General features: G+C 37.3%; 1 protein-coding gene across 1 annotated transcript; it reads right to left on the bottom strand.

Moving 5' to 3' along the window:
• Positions 1-8,529: 8,529 nt before the first annotated feature.
• LOC139005457 (olfactory receptor 6C6-like) lies at positions 8,530-9,486 on the bottom strand. Its single transcript, XM_070407686.1, has one exon. The coding sequence runs from the start codon at positions 9,484-9,486 to the stop codon at positions 8,530-8,532; it is 957 nt and encodes a 318-aa protein (XP_070263787.1).
• Positions 9,487-17,996: the final 8,510 nt, after the last annotated feature.

Here is a 17,996-nt window from a genome sequence, read left to right as displayed (position 1 = left end):
AAGAACCCTAGAAAAACATAGGCAATAAAATCTCAGACATCCCACATGCCAGAATTTTTGTGGAAACATCTCCTGGGCAGAGAAACAATGGAAAAAAATAAACAAATGGGACTACATCAAAAAGCTTCTGCACAGCAAAAGAAACCATTCTCAAAATGCAAAGGAAACCCACTGTATGGGAGAATATATTCATCAATGATACATCTGATAAGTGGTTAGTTTCCAAAATATATATAATTTCCAAAAACATATTAATTTCCAACTTAGAAAAGGAAGACAGCCCAATTAAAAATGGGCAAGAGTACCAAATGAATATGCATTTCTCTAAAAGAACATACAGATGGCCAGTAGACATATGAAAAAATGCTCATGTAACTAGTAATCAGAGAAAAGCAAATTAGAGTAACAATGAGGTATCCTCTCACACCTGCCAGAATGACTACCATCCATAAATTAAAAAACAAGTTCTGATCAGGATGTGGGGAAAAGAGAATCCTATTACACTGTGGGTAGGAATGCAGACTGGTGCAGTAACTGTGGAAAACAGTATAGAATTTCCTCAAAAAATTAAAAATGGAACTGCTGTTTCACCGAGTGATACCACTTCTGAGGATATATCCTAAGAATCCTGAAACACCAATCAGAAAGGACTATGTGGTTGGACATTCATAATTAACTAAATTCTAGAACCCATATGTTCATAGCAGCACAATTTATAATAGCTAAAATCTGAAAACAGCCCAAGTGCCCATCAGTAGATGAGTGGATAAAAAAGATGTGGTGCATTAACACAATGGAATACTATCTATAATAGTAAAAGTATAATATGCTAATTAGACCGGAGATTCGAACAACCTTCTGGACATCATTCCAGACATCCTTCAGGATGAAGCTGTGGCAGCAGAAGCCAAGGCAGAGGTGGTTAGGGGTGATGAGGCAGGCAGGCGAGCAGTTAGGGATGATCAGGCAGGCAGGCAGACAGGTGAGCAGTTAGGAGCCAGCAGTCCTGGATTGCAAGAGGGTGCAGGTCAGGCTGAGGGGACCCTCTGCCCACGTGCACAAATTTCATGCACCAGGCCTCTAGTATATATACCAGTATAAAAACCTAATATGCAAAGTGTGCCCTTGGGAGTTCGACTGACCAGGAGTTCGATCTCTCACTATGACGTGCGCTGACCACCACAGTGCGGAGCGAAATGAAGGAAGGCCCTAGGCAGCAGCCAGCAGTGGGGGAAGGGAGGCCCCAGCCAGCAGCCAGTAGCCTGGGAAGGGAGGCCCCAGGCAGCTTTTGCAGCTGCTAAGGACCCTACCTGTGCATGAATTTCGTGCACTGGGTCTCTAGTAAAGCTATAAAAAAGAAGGATATCTTACCCTTTGAGATAGCATACAGGGACCTAGAAAGTATTATGCTAATTGAAATAATCCATTCAGAGAATGACAAGTATCACATGATCTCACTCATGTGTGGAATCTAATGAACAAAATAAACTGATGAACAAAATAGATACAGAGATATAGAAGCATGGAACAGAGTGAGGAATCCAGAGGAAAGGGGGTTGTGTGTGTGTGGAGGGGGGGGGGGGGCATGAAGAGACTAACCAAAGAATTTATATGCATATATGCATAGCCCATGGACAGAATCAATAGTGTAGTGAAGGACTCAGGTGGGGCAGGAGCACAGGGGGAAAATGGGAGACATCTGTAATACATCAATAAAAATAAATATGTAAAAATAGAAATAGTGCTAAATGACTAAGTTAAGAGTTTTAGAAACAAAGAGAGATATTTTTGCAAATTTTACTTTATCACTTATTACTAGTTATATGGTCTTGAGAAAGTTAATTTCCTTGTTTTAAAATTTCACCTACAAAAAATAGATAAAATAGTTTTGATCTAAATTATAAGGATTAAATGAAATGTGCATAGAGTACACTAATGATTACTAACTGCTTAATAATCAGTGAAGAGATCAGTACACATAAAAACCATAAATGTGTAGTAATATTGTAGAGGATATCATTTCATACTTTAACATCCTTAAAGTAATACTAATGTTTCTGAGAATAGAAGTACTATGTAGGAGGGCATTAATAATTAACTAAATTCTAGCAGATTTTTGTTTTACTGGAATCAGACCGACACAAGGGTGCTGATGAACCCTATTGTTCAATAAAATTCTAAAATCTCTAACCAATTAAACAAGATTAGAAAGAGAAATTAGAAATTATAAAATTCAGGTAAACACTTGATTGGTAAATAAAGTAGACTTACTTTCTATTGATCTGATTGGGTCCTTAAAATATTCAATTAACAAATTGAAACTATTATAACAATAATATAGTTAGTTCAGTAATGTGAACAGACTAAATAAATTTCTAAGGAGGAATAAAATGTTTAGAATATAATGGTAAATTTACGTTTCTCAAAAAACAATTCAACATCCATCTTAGACTTAAGCTATATGTCATGACATACTTTCAGAGTAAAAAATAGAAAACAGTCTAAATAGTTAAAAATAAACAATTCTTCAAATAATTTTATTAATTCAGATAATTACATTTTTAAATAAGGACATTGATGAATATGTATTCTTATTAAATATTCTAGAAATATTTTAGATGTAAAATTACAAAAATATTTATACAGATTGACCCCATTTTATAATGTCTAATATGATACATGCAGATATGATTTCTGCAAATACATAAAAATAGTAATAATACTGTCAGTGGGATATTAAATCATAGTTCATTTATATTTTTCATAAAAATTTATTCATTCTTAAATAACATCTTACCAAAAGACATTATCCAATAAATCATGTTTTTTCAACTTCTCTAATTTATAAAAACTGTTAATGAATTCAGAACACTGATTGCCAAATATTTTATAGCCATACTTTCGAATAAAATAAATCCAGTGACACATTTAATTTTCTTCTGGAACTGAGGAAAATCTTTGTTACCAATTTGCAAAATAGATAAACTATTTCCAAAAAACTTAGAACATAAGCACTGATAGAGGTCAACAATAATCATCATATAGCATAAAATGTTTTCATTTAAATAAAAAATATTTAAATTACATTCCCTCTTACTAATTAAATTCTGCCAATCAATTCCTTTGCTTGTTTTGAAGTTTTTCTTCCTTTCATTATTAAGAACATAATATTTTTCCTTCAACATGATTTAATCCATCACTTCAAACATGAATTCACAAACCCACATTATTTAGACTAACAATTTTATATTTCTTCTCTTATTTTAATTTTCCAGTGTATTACATCTGGACTGTTGATGGAAATGGTAGGTCTTAGAGAATCATAGAATCAAAAATCTCTCTTCCTGGATCTCATCTTCTTTTGGCCCTGCTCATTTTTAATATGTCTTGCTCTAACTTCCACTCTTTCTGCTAAACACATCGAGCATTCCTGAAGTTGCAATGTTGGTATCAAAGCAATTTCAAACCACAAAGCAGATATTTGCTCTGCAACCAGTGAAGATTTGGGAATCGATAATTATCAGTGATAAGTTGTCATTGCTCAAAGAGTTGACTAAAAATTGCACTTTCAGGCCTGGACAAGTCTCTCTCTCTCTCTGTCTCTCTCTCTCTCTCTCTGTCTCTCTCTCTCCCCCCACACCTTTTTCTCTGTCTCTGAAATCAATCAATAAAATTAGTACTTTCAAAAAATGTATCTTTTCTATTTTTAAAAATGTAGCAAAATATGTGAAGGCAATTCTCCAGGAAAAAATATCCTCCAACCTCATCATTTTTTATCGACTTCTAGGGTCACTCAGGCTTTTTTGATAGAGAGCAGTAAAACAATCACCATTCTCTCCACCATCCTACAGTGCATTGTCTGGTTTAAACACTAATGTATTAGAAATGCAGGTGCAAGTGCATAAATAAGATACACATGGTCTTGCACTATGATTTATAAAATAGCAAATAAAGATAATTAATGTTTTATTCAAAAAGGAATAATAAAGCATCATCTTCAAATCACTGATATTTATTTGCATGTAACTTACATGGTATTTGTAATTATTCTTAAATTTTTGAAAGAAAAGCAATAACACTATTTTACTTACCATTAGCAGTATATGTTGATTATCTTTTTCTTTTTTCTAGATTACATGAGCAAGGATCAACTATAGTGAAAGGCAAACATATATATTGGAAAATAATATTTAACTTTGTAGGTAGGAAAATTAATGCAAAATAATTTCTCAAGTTAATTCAAATCACAGACCTAAAGTGTGACTATTGTAATAATGCTATTATTCTTCACTATCATATATATCTGAACATATGGTAACATCTATGCCTTGAATAATAAAGATTTCTGATAAACTCCTCTTTTTCGATACCCAAATAATTTGTAAGATGTGTGTCTGACTAATCCCTCTTTGCTAACATTCATAAAAATTGTCATAGCTGAGATGGTTAGCTTGAAACTTGGGAAATATTTGCAGGTTTCAGATTATTTAAAAGGAATGAATGTTGCTCTATACTAGTAAGAAACCTAAAGGGATAGTGCCGTGGTCAGCAAACTGCGGCTTGAGAGCCACATGCGACTTTTTGGCCCCTTGAGTGTGGCTCTTCCTAAGCCTTAGGAGTACCCTAATTAAGTTAATAACAATGTACCTACCTATATAGTTTAAGTTTAAAAAATATGGCTCTCAAAAGAAATTTCAATCGTTGTACTGTTGATATTTGGCTCTGTTGACTAATAAGTTTGCCAATAGTGTCTCTAAGGAGAAATAGGAAAGGTGAAAATATATTCAGTAGAGCCTATGCCAGTTGGCCTTTGTTTTCATCATTAATTGTTAAAAGCTTATTGTTTTGAGAATGATGACACAAAATACCATTAGGTATAGATGATAGATGACAAACTCATTTATATGATTCTGTGACATTTAAAAATATTCATTTTAAGACAATCATGTAGACACTGCAAAGTAACAGACTATTTTGAAACATAAGAAATACATATGGGCCAAGATACCAAGATAATTAATTCCTTTATTGTGGGGAGGGAGTCTGTCAATATGTAAATCTCTGACTAAGAGAACAGCATGTGGGTCCTAACACAAATATTACTTCTACCTACTTTTTAAAAAGCAACTGTATTCAATATTAAGAAAAAAATAGAACTCTGAATACTACTATGATTTAAGAAAGAATATTTTCTTCAGCAATTTGAGAATGTGCACCTAAGCTCAACAACCATCTTGAAATATTACTAATTATATAACACCTATCATGTATTGAACATTTACTATGCATGAAGTATTATGCTAATTGCTGTACATACATTATTCAATTTATCATCATAATAGGCAAAACACACAATTATGAACTCTTTTGCTATTGCAAAAATTGAGAATTGTGAAAATTATTTCACTTGCTCACACTCATGATAAAATTTATAAATTATGGAGACGAGATTGCAATCAGATCTTTAACAAGTGTTGTTTGTTAATCATTAAATTACACATTGAATTAAGTAAATAGGTGGTTAGATGACAGGTTAATGATTGATATATAGTCAGATAGATAAATAGGATAAGATAATGATGATAGATAGATACAAATAAATTTTCAGCAATTTTCAACCTTTCTCATCTCATGGCACACATAAACTAATTACTAAAATTCTGTGGCACACCAAGAAGTATAATTTTTGCTGGTCAGACAAAAATACTTCACACAGTGTGTGCATCATTCATAGTACTCAGGGAATAATTCTGATTTGCTTTTGTGTAAATTTTAACAATGGGCAAATTAATAAACATATTAATGATGAGAACTAAGAATCTCACTGTAGAAAAAAGGGGGCAATCAAATATGAATGAAAGAATTCAGTGTTAGATTAGAATTAGAACCAGCAATGTAAACTAATGAATTTTTTTATTTTAAGAGCTACCATTTATTATGCCAATATTTCATTAAATTAATCTTTTCTGACTTTTATTGAATGTATTGGAGTGACATCTATAATAATCCTATATAATAAAAGCCTAATATGCAAATTGCCCCCTTGGGTGTTTCTACTCGAGTTCGACCACTCGCTATGACATGTGCTGACCACCAGGGAGCAACTCGGAACATTGGCGACATGGCGCTGGCAGCAGGTGGCATTGGAGGTGCTGCCGGCCCTGATGGGCCCCATGTGAGTGGGACTGCAGCGGGATGGTGGAGCAGTTGAGCATGCAGCACCAGGCCAAGACGGGTATGAGTGGGAGCCCGATCACCCCACTGATCGCCCTGCAAATAGATGGCCACCAGTGGCAGCGGCAGTGGAAGATGGAGCTGTCACCCGGCTCCCAGGCGTTGAGGGAGCCGGGCAGGGGCCCGGCCCTGATCCATCACCCCACAGGCAGGATGGTGGAGCAGGTGAGGGGGCGGCACCAGGACAAGGTGGGGTGCTATGCTGCTGTAAAAAAGAAGGAACTCTTACCATTTGCAACAGCATGGATGGAACTGGAGAGCATTATGCTAAGTGAAATAAGCCACTCAATGAAGGAAAAATACCACATGATCTCACTCATTCATGGATAATAAAGACCATTATAAACTTATGAACAATAATAGATACAGAGGCAGAGCTACCTCAAACTGATTGTCAAACTGCAGCGGGAAGGCCAGGGAGGGTTGGGGGGCAGGAGGGAGGGGGGTAAGAGATCAACTGAAGGACTTGTATGCATGCATATAAGCTTAACCAATGGACATAAGACACTGGGGGGTAGGGGAGGCCAGGGGATTGTCAAGGGCAGGGGAAAAAAAAGGACACCTATGTAATACCCTTTGTAATATTTTAAGCAATAAAAAAATAATTCTATCTAGTGTTCAAACATGATTCCCCTAGCTCAGTGGTTGGCAAACTGTGGCTCATGAGCCACATGCGGCTCTTTGGCCCCTTGAGTGTGGCTCTTCCACAAAATACTGACTTCTGCGCATGGGCCACGAAGTTTCAATCGCACTGTACGTGCGCGCCCGCATGTGGTATTTTGTGGAAAAGCCACACTCAAGGGGCCAAAGAGCTGCATGTGGCTCGCGAGCCGCAGTTTGCCGACCACTGCCTAGCTCTTCAAAAGCAGGTTGAGTTTTGAGGTCTGTTGCAATGGACACAAACAATAGTTTGGTGTAGGCATGGGGAGGGGGTGGGTACAGAGAGAAAGGGGTCAATTGGGGGGAAAGAGAGGGACATCTGTAACACTTTTAACAAAGATAAATTTAATATTTTTTTCAAAAAAAATCATAGGAGTTAATTTGGAACACAGATGGGCTTCTAAAATAAGCAACAAAATGGTCATGGTATTCCTCCACATGTATCCTTCTTTTTCTCCTCTAGGGACATTCCCGGTCATCCAACTTCCTTAGAGAATGGAAAGTGAAGAGTAGAGTTACCAAGACTTGGAGGAGCATCCCCTTTTATCTATTTCCCTTTAGCAGACAGCTTATTTCAAAGGACCTTGTGGGATGATAATGGTTTTCAGTGATTGGAATTTCAGAATATGGTTTATCCTGATTTTCACACTGGTCAATCTCAGGGAGAGATTCCTCAGAGAATAAGAACACCAAGGTGTAGGACTAGGGAAGAGAACGCAAGCTATGACTCAAGGACACCAGAGATTCTGCTAAATCACATCAGCAAAGAGAAATGAACTAAGGATGCATGCAGTAGTATGGGCACACCTCAAAAACATTATGCTTCTTAAATTTGATTAAACTGATAGAAACAAAATGGGTCAGGCATTTTTAATTTGAAAATAGTTTAAAATATATAGAAAGATGCCCAACCCCATATGTAAATAACTTACACCTGAATTTCTTTCATGGGTTACTATCATTTGTAGGCCTAATACGGCAACACAATATAAGCAATTTTAATCAAAGCCTGGAGTTCAATTATTTCTACACCAAACAATAACTAATAATGTTACAAACACGATATGCTCAATCACTGTAACTCTCCTTTTCACATTTTATATCTCTGATTACAGAACCCTTGGAATCTCTTATTTCCTTATTCAACCTTCAAGTTTCAGCATAAATAACTTTTTGAAAGGTTACCATGACCCTTAAAATTATTTAACTTTTCTCTCTTTTTCATCACAATAGCAATTATTGCATGTTATAATTATCAGATTTTGAGTTTTCTCTCACAATTTAGCTGAAAAAATACTTAAGAGCAATGCTTAGCAATTAGCACACACATGTTGAAATAATTAACCACGTATATCTTGCAAGGTTTAGTTTTTGAAGGCATTCGGTACATGAAAGTATCATTTATGGGGAGATATATTTCTAGTCAAAGATGGAATTTAATATTCTGAATTGGAGAAGGCAGTTTACCACTAAAGAGTAAAAAGATCTATTCAGAAAGAACAGAGAGAAGTACAGAGACCAGGAAGACTGAGTAAGCCTAATATGATATAAATCATTGAGGGGAGAAATAGCATAGCTATGAATGAATGAACTGAACATTGTTTTCAATTTTCCCATTCATGTTTCAACAACATATTACTTACACCCCAATTCTGTCTCATTGTTTTCAAAATAAAAAAACCTTTGAAGCATATCCTTGAGAGCTTCTTTCACCTGCTGGTTCCTCAGAGTGTAAATGAAGGGGTTTAGTAAGGGAGCAACAGAGGTATTGAGCACAGCTACGCCTTTAGTTAAAGACACCCGTTCCCTTGCTGAAGGTTTCATGTACGTAAAGATGCAACTCCCATAAGTAATAGAGACAACAACCATGTGTGAGGAACAGGTGGAAAAGGCCTTTTTTCGCTGCTGAACAGAAGGGAATTTTAGAATGGTTTTGATGATGTACACGTAGGAGAGGACCACTAACAACAAAGTGGTGACAAGTGTCACCACAGCTAAGACAAAGGCCATCAATTCTATGAAATGCGTGTCTGTACAAGAGATCTGCAGTAAGGGAGAAGTGTCACAGAGGAAGTGATCAATCGTTTTGGAGGCACAGAAATCCAGCTTGAGTCCCAAGACCAAAGGGGGAAATATGATTAGGAATCCAGATATCCAAGAGCCGAGGACAAGCTGACAGCACACTCTGCTGTTCATAACGATGGGGTAATGCAGCGGTTTGCAGATGGCAACATAGCGGTCATAGGACATGGCAGCCAGAAGGTAAAATTCTGTAACTCCTAATAAAATGAAAAAGAACAATTGAGTTGCACAAGCACTGTAGGAAATTGTTTTGTCTCCAGTCAGAATGCTTATTAAGAATCGTGGAATGCAGATGGTTGTGAATGAAATCTCTAAGAAGGAGAAATTTCGGAGGAAGAAATACATTGGAGTCTTGAGACGGGGATCCAGCATGGTGAGGAGGATGATAATTAAGTTCCCCGTCAGGCTCAAGATGTAGTTGAAAAATAGAAACAGGAAAATCACAATTTGCAACAGAGGGTCGTCTGTCAGTCCAAGCAAAATGAACTCGATTTCTGTTGACTTGTTCATTTCTTTTTTGTTTTCCTATCAAAGCTAGAAAAAAAAATTTAAAGCACAAGTGAGAAAATAGGTTCCTTTATTCTCAGCCATAGAATGTTTCACAGTCAGAAACTTGTCAATGTGTAAATATTTTCACAAATCTACTTCGAGTTCATCAAAATGAACACGTCCTCTAAAGTCAGTCATATTTATAAAAATGCTGAGTATTTTCCTTTGACAAGATTGAAATAAGTCTTACTGTGGTTTATCAGTCATTCAAACTTTATCTCCACAATTTAACATTGATCTATATCATCTTCCAAAGACTTTACCCTAATAGACTATTTAAATAGCTTAGATATTCTATTTTCTGAAATTAGCAAATATTTTGAGTAATTTTATTCCTTTTACTCATCACTAAGTTCCATTTTATATGTCCTTTCTTTTATTTTTTGTAGCATTTCCTTTACATTTTTTTCAACTCCATCTACTTGCCTATTCATACATTTTATCAGTGGCCTTTAGATTCAACACATAGAAAATTCCCAGTAAATCAGTAACAATTATTCAAATCTGGATGACTTGGGAAATAAACAAACAGAAAAACTGAAATAAGTCTTCCTTTGTTTTAATCTATTTTTACTTTATTCAGTTATAATAGTTTTATATTACCTTCTTTATGGTTATGCAGATTACATTAAGAAGCTGTAGCTTTGTTTGCATATAAAATGATCTTAAGCACAGCCACAGTTCTTGTCACTGACTAGTGTTATAACCATATCCCATAGTTACTAATTACAATTTGTTTTCTGTTAATTATATTATTTGTAGTAGAGCAAGACTCTTTGTCTTAGCCAATTTTCAGAATTGCCAGATGATATTCAAAAGTCTTTCTTCTTCCCCCATGTTTTAAAAACATAAACTATAATAGAAAAAATCAAATGTCACATAAGTACTTTTATTTCTTATCAACTAAGTTTATTCAAATATATTCCTCTAGTTTTCTAGATAACCTGATATTATTTTATTCATACATATTCTTTTTAAAGTTACTAAATCCCTAGAATCTTTGTGTTAAACATATCTGAATTCTTGCCACCAGTTTTAATCTCTTTATTGTTTGTGAATAATGTTAACCCTTACATTTCCACATAAATATTTCTATTTGATTGTTCCTTAAGTTTTTCTATTAATCACTTTTTCCATTAAAATAAAAGTCTATATTTCTTATTCATTGCCTGTGGAATTTTATGACATGGTAGGCAAACTATAAGTAGTAAAGACATTATTTCATCATTTTCTAGTTTTAATAATCTTCTGAGTTTCGTTAAACACACCAATTGTTTTTAAATTTGAACTAGGTGTAAATGTTTTGTTAGATTTCCTCAAAAAGTGAAAAATAGCTCCTTCTAATTTATCTAATGCAGTTAAAGTTCATAGAGTTAGATAAAGAAAATGAATTAGTCATTTATCTATGAAAATACATGTTACATATATATATGTGTGTGTGTGTGTGTGTGTGTGTGTTCATAGCAAAATTTTATAGAAGTTTTTATTTCTTCATCAAAAAGAATGGATCAATAAGACAATTTAAAGACAAGTTCAATTATCTTGTACTTCCAAAATATTTTCCTAAGTTCTGATTTAAAAAAAGACATGTTAAAATTTTACTTACCTTACACACGGCACATTGGGATTTTCTTTTTTGTTATGATATATAGTAGAATATATAAACTAACTAAATTAAGAGTGATGATAATCATTTCAGGACTTCATTCAATTATTAAAAGGATATTTTACAAAAATCAATGTTTTCTTCAGAAGGATTCAAATAAAAAGTGAAATGTGTTTTCTTTCTTTTTCAAAATATTTTTCATTATTCACTTAAGTTCACACTCACAACATTTCTCATTATTCAGATACTAAAGAACATGGATGTATCTCTACCATCCCTTCCAGTTTGGTTAAATTTTCACTAAGTTCTTCTTAGTCTTTAACTGGAAGTGTTATGTCACAGGTGATTAAAATCTAAGAATAAATATGTTTAAGTACAGAAATTTAACATATCCCATGATTCAAACTAAATTTTATCTTTTGGCTCAATAAGGACCCAAGGGAACCTATAGCAAACAATATTCCCCTAAAGACATATTCAGAAAGTACAATTTATGTACCAATAAAGGAAATTCCACTCAGCTGTTTCTTTTTTTAATCTGGGAAATATGAAAAAAAATATGAATTGTTTCATAGTCTAAAGACAATATAGGAAAACCTTCTGGTCTTTAGTAAGAAACTTTTTTTCACTATTACTAAAATAATAATAGTAATAATAATAATAGGCCCAATATTAGATTTTAATGTTGCAAAGAAAGTCAATTTGTTTTTTTAAATATATTTTATTGATTTTTTACAGAGAGGAAAGGAGAGAGATAGAGAGAGTTAGAAACATCGATCCGCCGCCTCCTGCACATCTCTTACTGGGGATGTGCCCACAGCCCAGGTACATGCCCTTGACCGGAATCGAACCTGGGACCTTTCAGTCCGCAGGCTGATGCTCTATCCACTGAGCCAAACCGGTTTTGGCAAGAAATTCAATTTAAATAAGAGTTTTAACTGTATATTACTAAAATATTTCTGAGGTTTCTCTTTTAATTTTAAGAAAGTGTTTTTATTATAGTTGTTGCTTAGAAATATGGGAAAAGCAAACCTATGATGGCACATTAATTTTATGGCATGAGGACCTATTCAGGAGAATTAAAATATCGTAAACTTTTGCCCTAACTGGTTTGGCTCAGTGGATAGAGCATCGGCCTGCAGACTGAAGGGTCCCAGGTCCGATTCCAGTCGGGGACATGTGCCTTGGTTGAGGGCACATCCCCAGTGGTGGGTGTGCAGGAGGAAGTTGATCGATGTTTCTCTCTCATCGATGTTTCTGGCTATCTCTCTCCCTTCCTCTCTGTAAAAAAAAATCAATAAAATATATTTAAAATATCTGAAACTTTTGAACTGTATTGATATAAAAGATTCTGCTCAAGTTAAGTAAAGTGGATTGGTTACATATATTATATGCAAATTATTATGAAACAAATTCCCTGATGACTTTATCGTGATCCAAATAAAATTTGTCAAAAGGAAGTTTTAAAAGACTTGCTATTGGTATTTAAATATGAAGAAAATTTCTTTTTAAAAAATATTCTTAAATTATAAATTTTAAAAAATTTAAGTATAGTTAATATTCAACATTATGTTAGCTATATTAATTTTAGGTGTACAATATAGTGATTTGATATGTTTATACTTTACAATGTGATTGCCCCACTAATTCTAGTTATCATTTGTCAGTGTGCAAACTTACGTCAATATTAAGAAAATTTCTTAAGAAAGCTTCAAGTCAACTATCAGAATTCACAGAGTTGAATGGCAGCCCAAACATTGCTCTTATACAACAAACACAACATCAGATAAATGTCTATAGAAACCTACAGTTTTCAGCTGATTTAAATCTTGTTTAAAAATCAATTACTCCTAGAAGTGGGCTCACTGGGTCAAATGGGAGTTCAGAAACACCAGTCAGAAAGAATATATGCACCGATATGTTCATAGGAGCACAATTTACTATAGCTAAGATTTGGAAACAGCCCATCAGCAGATTAGTGGATAAAAAAAAAAGCTGTAATACATTTATACAATGGAATGTTATGCAGCTGTAAAAAAGAAAGAACTCTTACCATTTGCAACAGCATGGAGGGACCTGGACAGTATTGTGATAAGCAAAATAAGCCAGTCAGAGAAAGAGAAGTATCACATAATCTCTCTCATATATGAAATCTAATGAACAAAATAAACTGATGAACAAAATAGATCCAGAGACATAGAAGCATGAAACAGACTGATGAATCTCAGATGGAAGGTGAGGGTGGGGGTGTTGGAAGAGCAATTAACCGAAAACTTTTATGCATATACTAGTATGCATAATCCATGGACAGAGACAATAGTGTGGTGAAGGCCAGAGCGGAGAGGTATGGGGGGGTGATGGGGGCCAGGTGGATAGAGTCAATGGGATAAAAAAGGGGATATATGTAATACTTTCAACAATAAAGATCAATTTAAAAATTGAATGGGGGAACATATTTTGGTATATTCATATATTAGAAAACTACTCAGCTACATACAAAATGGAATAAACTGTTAGAACAAATAAAATAGAAAATTTCAAAAATATTATGCTGAGTGAAATATTTTGATACAAAATAGTACATGCTGTATTCCATACATTTATAAGTCTACAACAGGAAAATCAAATTTATAGTGACAGAAAGCAGGTCAGTAATTGAAGGAGATCAGAGAAGGAATGTTTTGAGATGTACCTCAGTTGGTTGGAGTGTTGTTATGATATTCCAAAGTTGTGGGTTCAACCCCGGGTTAGGGTACATACAAGAATCAACCAATGAATGCATAAATAAGTGGAAAAACAAATTGATGTCCTCTCTCTCTCTCTCTTTCATAAATAAAGTTTTTTTAATTTAGGTATGTTATCACCAGCAATGTCTGCATGTGTAAACAAAAGTCATAGATAAGATAGTCTTATCTGTACTATTGAAAATAAGCAGGAGCGGGCAACTTTAATGTACATTAAGAGTAATACAAATAAACTGGCATATAGTTACATTGAGATGTTGTACAATATTGAAAATAAAAAAGCTGCTGCTATATGTCATAAGTTTTTGGGTGTCACAAACAAAGGAAAATATTGTACAAAAGAAGATTGATGCAAATATATAGTGTATTAATTCCTTCACATGAAGCTCAGACACAAGCCAGAGTCTTGTATCTATGCTAATAAAAGGGTAATATGCTAATTAGACAGGGTCGACCTGCCATCTTCTGGACATCTGACTTCCTTCCAGAGAAAGCCATGGTGGCGGGGGTCGAGGCAGAGGCAGTTAGGGGCAAGTTCAGGCTGGCAGGGAATTAGGGGCGATCATGCTGGCAGGGGAGGGCAGTTGCAGACAACCAGGCTGGCAGGGGAGGGCAGTTGGGGGAGACCAGGCTGGCAGGCAGGTGAGTGGTTAGGAGCCAGTGGTCCTGGATTGTGAGAGGGATGTCTGACTGTGGGATCAGGCCTAAACCGGCAGTCGGACATCCCCTGAGGGGTCCTGGATTGAAGAGTGTGCAGGCTAGGCTGAGGGACACTCCCCCCCATCTCCATGCATGAATTTTATGCACTGGGCCTCTAGCATAATAATAAAAGTTAGAACAGTGGCTACTTTTCGTTGAATCTTGACTGACAGAGTAAGAGGGAGTTGTCTTAATTGCTGGTAATATTCTATACCTTGTTCTGTGTAGTGGTTATATGGTTAATTAATAGGTAGAATTTAATTTGTGCCCTTATTGTAAATGTCTTATACAGCAATATATTACTAAAAGTGAAACAGAAATTTTCAAACACAAAATCTATAGAATTCATCATCACTATACCTACAAAAGAAGAAATAATAAAGTGTTCTTTAATAACTAAGAAACATAATGACATGTATTCTTGTTTTTCAGCTATAGTTGGCATTCAATCTTATTTTAGTTTCAAATGTACAGCATAGTGGTTAGACATTTATATAATGTATGAATAGATCCTCCCAATAAGTCTAGTACCCACCTGGCCCCATGCATAGGTATTACAATATTATTAACTATTTTCACTGTGCTGTACTTTCCATCCCTGTGACTACTTTGTAACTACAAATTGTACTTATTCGACTTCCTTCACCTTTTTCACCCAACTCCCAACCCCTCTTCCCTCTGGCAACCATCAGTTTGTTCTCTGTCTTTATGAGTCTGTTTCTGTATTTTGTTCTTTATACTCTATACTAGGGGCCCGGTGCACAAAAATTTGTGCACTCGGGGGTGGGGGGGGTGGTCCCTCAGCCCGGCCTGTGCCCTCTCGCAGTCTGGGACCCCTCGGGAGATAACGACCTGCTGGCTTAGGCCTGCTCCCGGGTGGCAGAGGGCACACACAATCCCTAGGTGCAGCCCCTGGTCGGGCTCAGAGCAGGGCTGATTGGGGAGTTGGGGAGCCACCCCCTGTCATGCACAGAGCAGGGCTGATTGGGAGGTTGCGATGCCACCCTCAGTCACGCTCAGGGTAGGGCCAATTGGGGGGTTAGGGCACTGCCCCCTGTCACACTCAAGGCAGGGTCGATGGGGAGGTTGCGGCGCCACCCTCTGTCACGCACAAAGCAGGGCCCATCAGGGGGGTTGGGACTCCGTACCCTGTCACCCACAGAGCAGGGCCAATCAGGGGGTTGGGAGCTGCCCCCTGTCATGCACAGAGCAGGGCCGATCAGGGGGTTGAGGAGCTCCCCCCTGTCACTCACAGAGTAGGGCCTATAGGGGAGTTGGGGCACCACCCCCTGTCACACACAGAGCAGGGCCTGTGTGTGGGGGGGGGGGGGTTGGGGCGCTGCCCCCTGTCACACTGATCCGGTGCCAAGAGGCCTCACGGCTCCACTGATCCCAGTGCTGGGAGGCATATTACCCTTTTACTATATAGGATAGAGGCCTGGGGGCCAGCTGGTTTGCCCTGAAGGGTGTCCTGGATTAGGGTGGGGGTCCCCACTGGGGTGCCTGGCCAGTCTGGGTGAGGTGCTGATGGCTGCTTTCAGGCTGGCGATTGACTGAAGCTCCCAACTGCTCCTTTTTTTCTTTTTTTTTTATTCTGGGCCATCTTTAGCTCTGGCTCTAGCTCTGAGGCTTCCGCTGCTGAAAGAAGCTATCTGGTTTGTTTGCGTTCTATAATCGAAACAATGTATAACTCCAGCTCTGAGATCCCGGCCGGCTGAAAGCTGGTTTCTGGGGTTTTGTTTAGCTTCTATATTTGTTACAAAGTTTCAAACTGCCAGCTCAGAGGCTGGCAGCGCAGGCGGGGAATGTTGGAGTCCTCCTTCACTGCTGCAAGCAAGCCTCATGTTCGCTTTAAGCTGCCTGGCTGCCGGCAGCCAACTTGGCTGACAGTTAATTTGCATATCACCCTGATTAGCCAATGGGAAGGGTTGCGGTCATATGCTAATTACCATGTTTCTCTTTTATTAGTGTAGATATAAGTAAAGTATTGCTATTTGTGTTTCTCTGTCTGACTTATTTTACTTAAAATAATAGCCTATAAGTCCATCCAGCTTGTCACAAATGGTAAAATTTCATTCTTTTTATGACTGAGTAAAATTCCATTATACATATGCATTTTTCATCCAATTGTCTTGGTGGGCACTTTGGCTGTTTTCATGTAATGGCTCTTATAAATAACAAATGCATATATCTTTCCAAATTAGTGTTTTGGATAAATACCCAGAAATGCAATTGCTGGGTCATAGAGTAGTTATATTTTTTATTTTTTATAGAGCATCCACAATGTTTTCCCAAGTGGCTGCATCAGTTTGAAAACCTACCAACATTGCACTAGAGTTCTCTTTTCTTCACATTCTTGCCAACACTTTTTTGTTGATTTATTGATGATAGTCATTCTGACAAATGTGAGGTAATATCACATTGTGGTTTTAGTTTGCATTTCTCTGATGACTAGTGATGTTGAAGGAATATTCATATGTCTATTGGCCATCTGTATGTCCTCTTCAGAGAAACATAATGACATATTCTTGCAGAAAAACAAATCCTATGTAATAAAGAGGTAATATAAAAATTGACCCTCATGCCATAATGCCATCACAAGATGGCTGTGCCCACAGTGAAGGTGGGGTTCCTGTAACTAACCGTAACAAGCAATCATCAGAGACCTGAGGTTGCATAGCGCTGGGCCGGGTGGGGCGGGGGGGGTACCTGAGGCTGAGCCCCCTGCCCTGCCGGGCTTGATGGGGGACCTCAAGGTGCGACCCCCACCTCGGCCCAGGCCGGGGAACCTCAGGTCATGACTTCAAGCCATACCTGCTGCCCGGTGGGGCTTGACGCGGGACCTCAGGCCGTGCTCCCTGCCCCATCACCAGGCAGGGGGGACCTCAGGCCATGCCCAAGCTTGGCATGCACTGGAGGACCTAAGGCTGTGCCCCCACCTGGCAGGGCTTGACAGGGGACCTGAGGCTGCATCCCTCGCCCAGCGCCAGGCATGGGGACCTGAGACTGTGCCCCCTACCTGGCGGGGTTTGACAGGGGTGGGGCTGGCCAGGTCTGGGTCTCGTGCTATTTTGAGGAGCGCATGGGTGGGCTGGTCCCTCAGCATGCCCCAGACTCTGACAGGAGGAAGATTTTCATATATATTTTCCTAATTTTCTTTCATCTCTGACACTTCTATTATAGTATTTAGATTTTTGTTTTCCCTGCCACACTTAATACAATATAATTTTTCCACTCTTTTCTTTTTATCCCCAAATTCTCTTTTCTCTGGTGGCACAACCTTGGGTGCGGTGCCTTGTGTTGTGTTTTGTGCCTTTAAGTCAAAGCAGGAGAGAGAGAGTTATATAACCAGACACCATGAGAGGAGGGATCATGGGGAGATCCTGCATACAAAAGAAAAGAAGACATCACCAGAAAAGGAA

Source organism: Myotis yumanensis, unplaced genomic scaffold (genome assembly GCF_028538775.1).
Source record: "Myotis yumanensis isolate MYYU_CA2020_CCGP unplaced genomic scaffold, mMyoYum1.0.hap1 SCAF_3, whole genome shotgun sequence".
Taxonomy (NCBI): domain Eukaryota; kingdom Metazoa; phylum Chordata; class Mammalia; order Chiroptera; family Vespertilionidae; genus Myotis; species Myotis yumanensis.
This window is presented reverse-complemented; position numbering and strand designations above follow the sequence as displayed.